A 10,952-nucleotide genomic window follows, 5' to 3' on the forward strand; every position below is an offset into this window, starting at 1 on the left:
AAAGCTGAATTAGAGCATTGTCGGGGAAAATAGTGTTGTCTCTGTCGTTTTGGTAGCTCCAGAATCATAATAGAGTTTACATAAAATATTAGTCTATTGTTAATATTTTCTACCACAAGGGCACACGGACAACAAAATATATTTAAAATACAGAATCAATCTGATTAAGTTAACGGAATTTAGAACAATGCATGTATGAATGTTGACTGTAATTGTTTGTGTTGTTTTTATTCCGTAAGAAATTCTGGGCTGGCGTCGGTAACCAATTTCTGTACCGATTAAAACTGTCTGTTCTTTTGTGGAAATGTGATGTCTGAAATTTATCAAGAAATATTTTCAAAAAAATCCACATTAAGAAAGTGGGTAATTTAAAAACATAAAATTATTAAAATGTGTTTTTCAATCGTTAAAGAAGCATGATTTTTCTTTTCTTTTTTTAAGAACAACAGCTGTCAATTCAGGACAGAAAATTGTAGAATTGTTCACAATGCAATTAAGCAGTTTCACACTCACACTAACTCTGGACTGTTGAGAAGTCCACAATTCGAAAACCTCTAGTTTTGTAAACGATATTTAGAGATATAAAGTCTATTTTTCTTTAAAACATTGTTGTGGCTCATATAAATCGATAAATGCATGTATGGTATGGTCCATGTGTTGCCTTCATGTTCCAGCTGTGAATGAGCTGCAGTGACTGAAACTCAAAGAACAATATCGCCCTCTAGTGCTCTCAATACTTTTCCAATGTAGCTCCAGAAGAGATAAACATTGTATCTGCACAGTTCAGGGTTTTCCCACTTTGATTTCACTGATACCATCAGAAATGTTAGCATTAATTTATTAGCTAAGAACAATAAAAAAAAATCTCAATGTCTGTTTCACAGAAAAAAGTGTATTTAATTTCCTCTGATTCAGCCTGTATGAGGTAAGATCAGGACACACGGCCTTGTTTTACATGCCAAAATAAAATAAAATTTTAAAATCTGACGGTATAAAACTGCATCGGACTCCAGTCAAAGTTAAGTTTTTTTTTTTTCCCATCAGTGGGAAGTGCAGTTGAAGAATAAACGTGACCATTAAGGTGGGGGGTGATTTCCTCTAAAACAATTCATCGACCAGACACCCTGTGGAAAAGTGTCTACATTCTGTTTGTCAGCAACAGACACAAACGCCCAAGAAAAAGGGGGTTTCAAAGGAGAGTGTAATTACTGGCCAGGACCATAAAGTCATTTAGGCCAGACGTCTAGCCATTTCTATAGCTTTATTGGACCGCGTTTCTTCCTGCTTTAAAGTAATTATTCGTACAAGTTGGACAATAAATTGGAAATCCGCCGCAACACCTCTCCCAATCGTAAACACTTTATTACTCGTGGTTCTACGTTTTAAATCCACCATTTTAAACGCGAGAAAGTGAAATTTAACAATATGTTACCTCATTTGAGATTAAAGAGTGTTTTAATCCCTTTAATAGCTGAAGATTCACGTGTTAGCTGCAAATAAGAAAAAACAGCTGTCAAAAACTGGAACTATTGGGTTAAATTTTGTGATTTTTTTTTGGGCTACATTGTGCCGCAGTAGCAGTCTAAATGTAAACAAGGCCTCAGGGAATATTTCTTTTTACTTTAAAGAGATTACTTGAATGAAATAACCCAAGAATGTACCAAGAAAGTTGTTAAATAAGTTAATTAAAGAGGAAAAAAAAAGGTAAGAAAAAAATACAAATATTTATTTTGAAGCTAAAAAGTGATATGCTTTCTAGTCTGTGAAAGCAATACAAGTAAAAGTCTTTGTGAAAACGGATCATTGCACGGTCATGTGTGTGTACTGACACAAACAGTAGGCAAATTAAGCTGTGAAAATGTTTTATATACAACTCCACATTCTTAACAACTATAAAAGCAATACACAGAGGCACGTTTCCTATTGTGGGGGATGCTTGAACATCCCAGTGTGTGTGTGTGTGTGTGTATGTGTGTGTGTGTGTGTGTATGTGTGTGTGTGCGGTTGTGTAAAACTGTAAAAACAGATTATTTCAGATGGCTTCAAACAGTATTTGACGGATACATGACTGTATCTGCCCAAGACAAATTCCTGCACATGAGATTTGATGCTTATTCGGCCAACACGTTAAAACACTGACACGCAAAATTACGCTAGAGGGTCTAAAATTAAAATAAAATGGCTACCGAGGCTCCTACCAAAATAAAAGTATCATTGTTCAGATGGCTTCCTTGGTACAAACATTAAATGATTTCATAAGTGCTCCTTGCCGCTCCTCTCTCTGTTCATCTTCTTCATTTTCATCCTCCTGTTCTGGAACCAGATCTTCACTTGTCTCTCGGTTAAACTGAGTATGCGGGCGACTTCATAGCGTCGGTCTCTTGTCAAATACATGTTGTAGAGGAACTCCTTCTCCAGCTCTAAAGTCTGATATTTTGTGTACGGGCATCGCTTCTTCCTCGTCGAGCGTGCGTGAATCCAGTTTGCTGCGGGGTTGTCTGGAAAAAAAAAAGTAGAGACACGTGAATGTGATGTGATGAGGGTGTTTTTGATTGTAAACTTCAATGGCTTCAGTAAATTGGTCCCAAATTGGGGCTCAGGGACGTGTGAGGACACCGGTGTGGTTGCACAGAAAGTTATTATTTTGACAGAAAATGAGACAATGCGCAGAAATGACTATTTAGATAGGTGGTTCTCAAATGGAGATCCCCAGTGAAAAAGGGGGATAATTTATTTTCACTCTAATGTCATCTATAAGCAACACAACGACAGGCTATCTGATTATGGATTTCATACGCCAGTATTTTTCTTCTGTATTCATTTAGCAGTGGTGCACCAGCACAGTAAGGAAACCAAAATATGTATAAATATTATAATTCAGCCTTAATGTTGTCAATGACTTATCAAGGTGTAGTCCAGATGTTTTAAAAGTAATGATTACGTGATGAACGAAACAAAGGATAACATTAGAACAGCATATCTACATCCCGAAACAGATATGAGACAAATTCACAAGCTATATTAAAATTACAGAGGAAACACGGTACAGCTTCTGCAATAAAACATCTTCAAGCAAAAAATCTTATCAAATGGGGGTCCAGTGTATAAGTGGTGTGAGCTGAGGGGTCCTTCAAATGAAAAAGTTTGAGAACCACTAATTTAGATGACATGTTGTCCTGTTTTCACAGATATGTCTTCACCAACAGAACAAAATCAGGCCCATCTGTCGCTAAAGTCTACATCAGGTAAAAATCTAATCGACTTGGAGCATTGTGTATCTGTTTTGGGTGTCCTATGACATGAAAAACTTTAGGATCCTTGCTGTAATAACCCTTGCAGGGCGGGTTTTTCCCCTTCCCGAGCCGCGGTATAGTACGAGACACTTTTATAGGTTAGTAAAACCTCCAGTTTTACACACCCAGCTCATACAGTTCTTGGGGTTGTAAATCAGCACTGGCTATTTCGTTTACTTACTTGGGTCAAGTTGTTGTTGTTTCTCCTCTTTGGGCTCGCTGCTGTGACTCGAAAGCTCACTTCCACTGTGCTCTTTGCTCGCTTTTTCTGGACACTCCGATACTCCACACGCGAATTCACCGGCGAGCTGGGGCCGAGCCTCCGGCGCCTCCAACGTGTCGCACTCTGAAGCTTTGGCTGCCAACACCGAGACCTCCGGCTTTGTCCCGTACGGCCGACTGCTGGAGTGGAATCCGGCGAACGAAACGTGGTTGGAGATGGGGTCCATCCAGGAGCGGACGCCTACATATCTGCCGTCCGAGGCGGGGAGGTGGGACTGGTGGTGGTGGTGGTGGTGCACGTACGGATGATAAATCCCCTGCGGGTGAACCGACGACCAAGACGACGAGAAAACGGCGGACTTTGGTGCAAAATTGCAAGAGGCGAAGTCTGCGTTGTCCCCGGCAGCAGCAGCAGCACCTGACGGCCTCGGGGTCACCATGTGTGGAGCCTGAATAAAGCGAGCACCGTACACATCCTCCGGCTCCTGCTGCCCCATGATAGCGTCCACATAGCAGTTACTGAGAGTGCCACTGGAAGACATTTTTGATCTCTTCCTACTCATATAATAAGGGTTGCACTGTTACGGGAAGCTTCCCTCTATGAACAATCATAGTATTTTTGCTGGCCTGCATCTACAGGGATTGGTTACATGGATCACGTGGTCATATTTACCAATACAGCGAGTAAATCAATCCTGCCCTTGCGCTCTCTTTTTTTTTTTTTTCTCTTCGTCAGGTTTAATTTAGCTTTTCATTTCACAAATAATAAAAAGCCCCATCAGATGTGACTGCAGGGAGAAAACATTCGCGCAGATGAATGCAAATGGCTTTTTTTTTTTTTTCCTTTTCTGTTTCACAGGCAGAACGATGCAACAATACATGGGATAAGACACTTCTTCTCCCCTCACACACAGTCCACCAACACGGATTCTCTGTGCCTTAATGTTTGAGAAAACTCTTATAATATCGTCCTGATACCCTCAATGCTAGTAAAATGGTTTATAGACTTACGGAGTCCTCGTAAAATAGATGTAATAACATGTTGTAAAATAACAGACGCCATTTCCGTTCACAATGCGCCGTATCCATTGTTAATAATCGTCGAGGAAACATATTTTCTGGGTTGGTTTAATTTTTAAAGCTAAGAGGGAAACGGCAGTTGTGAAATTATTGTATTCATTGAAAGGAAGGCAATAATGTCTTTATGTATCAATAAATGTTTTATGAGGTGCGTGTGATTCTAGGTACATGCCGTCAATAAAATAAAGAAAAAAGACTTGGAGAAGAAAAGTCCATCTGTGTGTTGCTATCTGAAAGGTGCAATTTAGATTTAATCTATAGGTTATCTTGCTTTTATATATATACATATATATATACACACACATTAGAAATTAACTTCAATATGTTGCTTATTTTGGAGTTTGTTAACCTTCAGTCCAGAAAAAAGAAGCACATTTCAAGCAATAATCGAGAGTTATGTCAAATCTACAGTTACATGTCATTTCATCACAGATAATCAAAGAATTCAAAGAAGTTATTCTAGACTTAAAGAGAAATGCAACGTGACTGCAGAGGCCTGTGTCGCTCGGAAGGAAGGAAGAGCTGATTCTTGCCTGTGAATTTGTGCTTGAACATAACTTACCCCGCCTGTTTGTCCGTATAGACGATTAGTTTAGTCACAAACAGGCCTGAAAATAATAAGCAACAGCATGTTTATTAAATTACACCATCACCGCCTCTTTGCGTCTCTGCTGCACTCCTAGTACATACAGAAAAACTGAAGACGATGGATACTAAATGGCAGGAAGACTGGAACATTTTTGTTATTTTTAGACTATTTTCTGTGCTTAATTTCACAAATATCAAGTCTTTAGGTTTCAGTTTATTTTTCAGAGAGCTGGAACATCTTTTAAGGTGTCAAATCATAGGTTAACTACTAAAAGCCGCATATGTTAAAACTGGTGGTAGCCCACAAACAAAATATTTTCAGGTTTTTAAGCTTGTAGGCTCTTCGTCAGATGAGTTTAGAGCATAATTGTAGATTAAGCGAAATAAGAAACACATGTTGGATCATCTTAAGAATACACTTTCCTCTCCTGCAGTGAAGCGCAATGACATTTCTTTTTCATGTTTTTTCCTCGTTCTTATAATGATTTTAAGCAAAATAGTGCCTGCGTCAATGCGACTAAATCTGCAGATTTAATTAAAATTGATGTACTGATAAATGTGGTATTTGCAGCCAAGATACGTCGATGGTACAAACAAATACAAAACAAGATTATTTGACAATTTATTGCAAGATACATGCCACAAACATGCAATAAATTCACAGATTAACATTGTTTTTTCGTCACTTTTTAAAGGCTCATAGAAACATTTCACTATGGAGCAAATGGCTTGCACTTACTGCAAAACAAACGTTGCACTACACGACAATAAAATGTGCTTTCATGACTGAAATGAAGTGACTCTTTCCACTCAGCTCGTCATCGCGACACAACAGAATATCCATGTCTACTGGCAGAAGGAAGACATCTACTTGTCCAATAATTTAAGACCAAAAAGTGTTACCCTGTGATAAAATAAAACAAATAACACGACGCCACACAAAGTACTAAAATTGGCATATACACATATATTTATATATAGTCACAGTTTCGTTGAAATTGAAGATAAACGTCCAATGCCACTAAAGCATCAAACTGAATATGGGAGAATAATAAAAGACAGCTAACCACAAATACATGCAGGCTCACGAAAAGGTGAGATTTGAGGTCAGTTCACGGATGCGGTTTTCCCTGCTCATTTTCTTCAGTTTCATCCTGCGGTTCTGAAACCAGATCTTGACCTGCCTGTCGGTCAGGTTGACGCTCCTGCTGATCTCTAGGCGGCGCTCACGGGTCAAATACATATTGAACAGAAACTCCTTTTCCAACTCCAAGGTCTGGTGCTTTGTGTAGGGACATCGTTTCTTTCTGCCACTTTTTGCAGTTAACCAGTTGCTCGTTGGCGGGTCACTCTTGCAGTCTGTGGAAAAAAAAAAAAAAAATCAGATCAAAAACACTCACAGTAGATTTTAACGCTGCAGTCAGTGTGATTCAAGCTGAAGGAAACTCCCTCACCTGCTGATTTTGGATTATACCTCTGGGAAATAACGCACAGTATAAATAAATAAATTCCCATGATAGATTTTAAAAATGCAGGGTATGTTATTAGTCACGTACATGCCACCACTAATGAAATAGAAATGAAATTAAGCCCCAACTGATCAAACCGCACCACAGGAACACAGCTTTATACACCTTGAAACATTATCAGAAATAATCTATAATTTCATAAAAGCTTAAATGCATTAACCTTTGATTAAACTGTTAAAATTATAAACGTTTAATTGAATTTCAGATGCACCATTTTTATCATGTTTGCAAGGTTAAACTCACCAGAATTACACAACTGCAAATGCACCATTTTTGCCTGAGATCCTGAGTGATTAAAGGTATAATTAGTAGGATTTCGGTTCGTAAACGCACCAGAAAGATAGTTGATTGTTGAAGCTAATTCCCAGGACGTCAAACACGTTTTAGGTTCGTTAAACACCGCAAAATAATGAGAAAATATGAAAATATAGGCAGGGGGCAGGGTCTCTGCAAATACTTCTGGTGGGTCACAAGTGATGATTGACAGGGATTATGTGTACAAGAGTCTATACATTGTTTTTTAAGGAAAATGTTACATACTATGCCTTTAAAGTTTGCATTCATACAACAATGATAATAGTTGCTTACACGTTAAATTCTTGGTGTTTGAAAACCGTGCGATATGCCTAAATTATAAAGCAAAAGATTGTGATTTTTTTTTTTCTAAAATTGCATATAATTTAAATTTAAATATGAGAGGAAAGCCGGGGACACAGTCTGCATGCTAAAAACCATTCTCTACTGCCTATTACTGCAACCTGAGAAAGACTCTCATTAAACATTACGACTTTAGGGTTGTTTGTGTTTTATACTTGGTTTTATGATGCTGGAGGCTTCTCAGCACCGCAGCGCCACAAAGATAAAAGCTTTCATTGTAGCCAACCCACCTTTCCCTTCCTTCTGGAGCAGCTCAGGACTGGACACGGAGGCTTCCTCCATGGAGCAGTGTTTCTCCCCGGAGCTGGACTGGGTGGGATCCGGGCTGTCTACGGGCACCGGTGTCCTTGAAGTGTCGGGGTTTTGCGGGACGTCCTCACTTTTCTTTTCTGCGAAATTAGAAGACGCCGAGGAGGAGGAGGAGGAGGAGTGCGGTTTCGGGGTGACCCGGCTAAGTTGCATCAGTGTTGGGTTTGGACTCGGCGGTGGCTCATGGCAGTAGTTTTCCTGATGTTTCCCGTTCGCATAAGTTTGGCTCAGTCTGAAATATCCCGGCACCGGGATCTCGGGACCATCGACTGGACAGGACTCAGGAATAACGTTAGAATATGCGTCTGAAGAGCTGACTTTCTGTACTCTCTTATCCGAGTACATGCAGCAGTTACTCTCTTCCTTTATGCTCTGCTGTGAAAATGTGCAGTTTGACATCTGACTGGACGACTCTATTCTGCAGGGTCTACTCGGATCAGTCCAGTTATCTATTTGAGGTATGTACGAGTGGACATTCATGCCCATATTTTGGTGGTTGTTGACCTCCCCAGCTCTCTTGCCGAAAGACGGCAGGAGTCCACAGGTTTGCATTCCGTAAGTTCCCATTTCTGAGCCGGACGGCATGTACATGTTGCTGCTGCTGGAGTAAAAGCTGTCCGCTGTCCTGCAAGCACCAATTAAAGAGTCCACTAAGAATGTGTTGGCCGCAGGAGAGCTACTGGGAAAGGACATTTTGGGGGGTTAAGTTCTTTAGAGGAGAGAGATGTCCTTTGTAAGCTGACATATCTAGGAAAAACAATCTCCGTGTAAGTCAGGATGCCTCAACGACCACATGACAAGCCCACCAATGAGATTTGAAAATGGCCTTGAGACGCAGCCTCCTCTCCCCCCCTCTCCTGCACGCTCTCGCACTGCGGATGCAGACGTGGTCAACAGCGACACCTACGACGCGGACTTGAAATTGGTTTGGAGGGACTGTGCAACAAAAGTGACACAATTACGTTTAAAAGGCACAATTTGAAAACAGTCCACCCCCATTTGCAGCTTGAATGTTCAAGAGCAGAAGCTGTTTAAGATGTTTTCAGTGTGTAAAATGATTCAAATGATGTGTGTGTTTGTGCGAGAGAGTGAAGTGTGTGTGTGTGTGTGTGCATGCCTACATGACGCATAGGCGACAACTGCAGACTATTTGAAAGAATGTAACCACCTCTTCTGAATTTAATGGATTTTTTTTTTTTTTTTTTTTTTAGATTCATATCACCCATGTGAGCGGACTCCAAGCCTACATTAACTGTATTTGCACGTTACACGGTGTCGAATATCTTTAAATATATATATTTTTTTTAAAGAATGAAAAACAAAAGAATAAAAATGACAAATGGTGAATATACTGTTTGCACTGACAATTAATTCAGGATCTGAAGCTTGTTTAATTCATGCAGAGGTTGCAGATGTAAATTTGCTATGTACACTGTTGCATGCATTTTGTACATGGTACTTGATATAAATAAACATAATAAACTAAAGTAAACTGGGCTATTTTTGGTATAGGGTGTTTTTTTTCTGTTTAATTTTTGTAGATAATGATATTGCACCAATTGATTCGATATAAGGACAGCCATTGTTTAAGATTTTCCTACAAGATGCCAGTATTAGAATACGGAATCTATGCGGTAAAATGTGGGTGAACATTCACAGATTTAAATTCTACTAGCTCGGTATGCATGAAGGTCAACATTACAGTCCTGCAAGGATTCAAGCAAATTCCACTTCAGACGGATAGAAAATTGTCCTTTATTATTTGCACAGAATATTAAGCACAACATCTTTATCTGCATTTTGTCACATGTGTTTCATGTATATGTTTAAATGCAAAATTAAAAATAAAACCTGCGGGAGGTGGCGGTGTACCAACACAGTCTGGGGATTATTTTGCTCAGAGCTCCATTGTTTTTGTCTGCAAGGATGGCAAATATGTGCAAGATAAACAATCTGCCTGTTAAACCGAGGAAGGCAAAAACACAAAACAAAACAAAAATAACAACAAAAAATCACTGCCTGGAAATATCCATTACCAAAAAAAATCAGGCCACAATAATTGTAATGATCCTACAGGTCTTTGCAAATAAACAAATAAATGAACAAAACGCAGCAAATGCAGCTTGAAATAATTATATCTTTGGTATTTATGCACTAAGCTTTAAATAATCACAGAACTTGTTCGAGAGGATATCGTCTGCCCTGTCGTCAAGCCTCTTGGATATTTACATTTGGTTGTAATCAAGCATTTGTGGTATGCAAATCACTTCGACATCACAGGATTCACATACAACAAAAATACAGGCGTTTGATCACGGATGTGTGTGAAAAAGAAAACACATTCGTCGTTACACCAGATTATGTTATTTTAATTTAAAGAAAGAAAAATAATATTTAACGGAGACATCTGACAACACGGACATATTTTTTTTTTCTTTTAATGATCATGATTTCTGATAATGACATTTTCACAAAAGTAACATAACAGCTGTTTTTATATCGTGTGACGCACTGAACTGAGAAAAAAAATATAACAGCATATTCTTCAGGTATAAACAAGAATTCATACACGGACAAAACATACAGAAGTACCGTAAATGTGGAAAAACAAATTGGACCTCGGGCTCTATAATAATAATAATAATAATAATAATAATAATAATAATAATAATAATAATAATAATAATAATAACAAAAACAACTATTTGAAACTTATTCCAGACTGAATGATATTTCAAACAAAGGACAGCATTTAAAATTTAAACACAGAGAGGTAGAGTTACTCGAAAAAAGGACGCAAACATTGCTGTAGTTTCACGCAAATCGAAGGCTTGAAACTACAATACTGTCTTTTTTTTCCTTTTCTTTTCTTTTTTTCTTTTTGTGTAAATGTCATGTATTATCTTTTAAAGCAAATAACCAGACGCAGTTATATGGCCATTTACTAAAACTCAAATAGCTGCAAGATTAAATTAAATGAGAGGAAATGAAAATATATCTATATATATTTATATATCAGTGATTCCCCACGATGCTTTAATTCGTGGAGTCTAGAGACAGATTTGAGGGGCGTCCAGATAAAGATCGAGGTCTGTATAATAAAGGCCCGGATTACAAAGAATTGGAGTAGAATTATATTAATTTAGTTGGACTCGTCTTTTCAAAACACTTGAACATGACTCGTAGACTAAATGTAACTGCCGCCTGGAAGATTCCCTGCAAGATTTGCATCAGTTAAACTGGGAAACGAGTGGGGGAAAAAATAGTGAGTGGG

General features: G+C 38.6%; 2 protein-coding genes across 2 annotated transcripts; both read right to left on the reverse strand.

The window, feature by feature from the left end:
* Nucleotides 1–1,705: 1,705 nt before the first annotated feature.
* hoxd9a (homeobox D9a) lies at nucleotides 1,706–4,811 on the reverse strand. The gene is made up of 2 exons (XM_084725112.1): nucleotides 3,475–4,811; nucleotides 1,706–2,498 (listed from the first exon to the last, which is right to left on the reverse strand). The coding sequence occupies exons 1-2, from the start codon at nucleotides 4,076–4,078 to the stop codon at nucleotides 2,254–2,256; spliced, it is 849 nt and encodes a 282-aa protein (XP_084581238.1). The 5' UTR covers nucleotides 4,079–4,811; the 3' UTR covers nucleotides 1,706–2,253.
* A 981-nt stretch (nucleotides 4,812–5,792) lies between these two features.
* hoxd10a (homeobox D10a) lies at nucleotides 5,793–8,871 on the reverse strand. The gene is made up of 2 exons (XM_084725114.1): nucleotides 7,600–8,871; nucleotides 5,793–6,542 (listed from the first exon to the last, which is right to left on the reverse strand). The coding sequence occupies exons 1-2, from the start codon at nucleotides 8,369–8,371 to the stop codon at nucleotides 6,268–6,270; spliced, it is 1,047 nt and encodes a 348-aa protein (XP_084581240.1). The 5' UTR covers nucleotides 8,372–8,871; the 3' UTR covers nucleotides 5,793–6,267.
* Nucleotides 8,872–10,952: the final 2,081 nt, after the last annotated feature.

The sequence above is a fragment of the Lutjanus erythropterus genome, chromosome 8 (assembly GCF_056507025.1).
Source record: "Lutjanus erythropterus isolate fLutEry1 chromosome 8, fLutEry1.hap2, whole genome shotgun sequence".
Lineage (NCBI taxonomy): Eukaryota > Metazoa > Chordata > Actinopteri > Lutjaniformes > Lutjanidae > Lutjanus > Lutjanus erythropterus.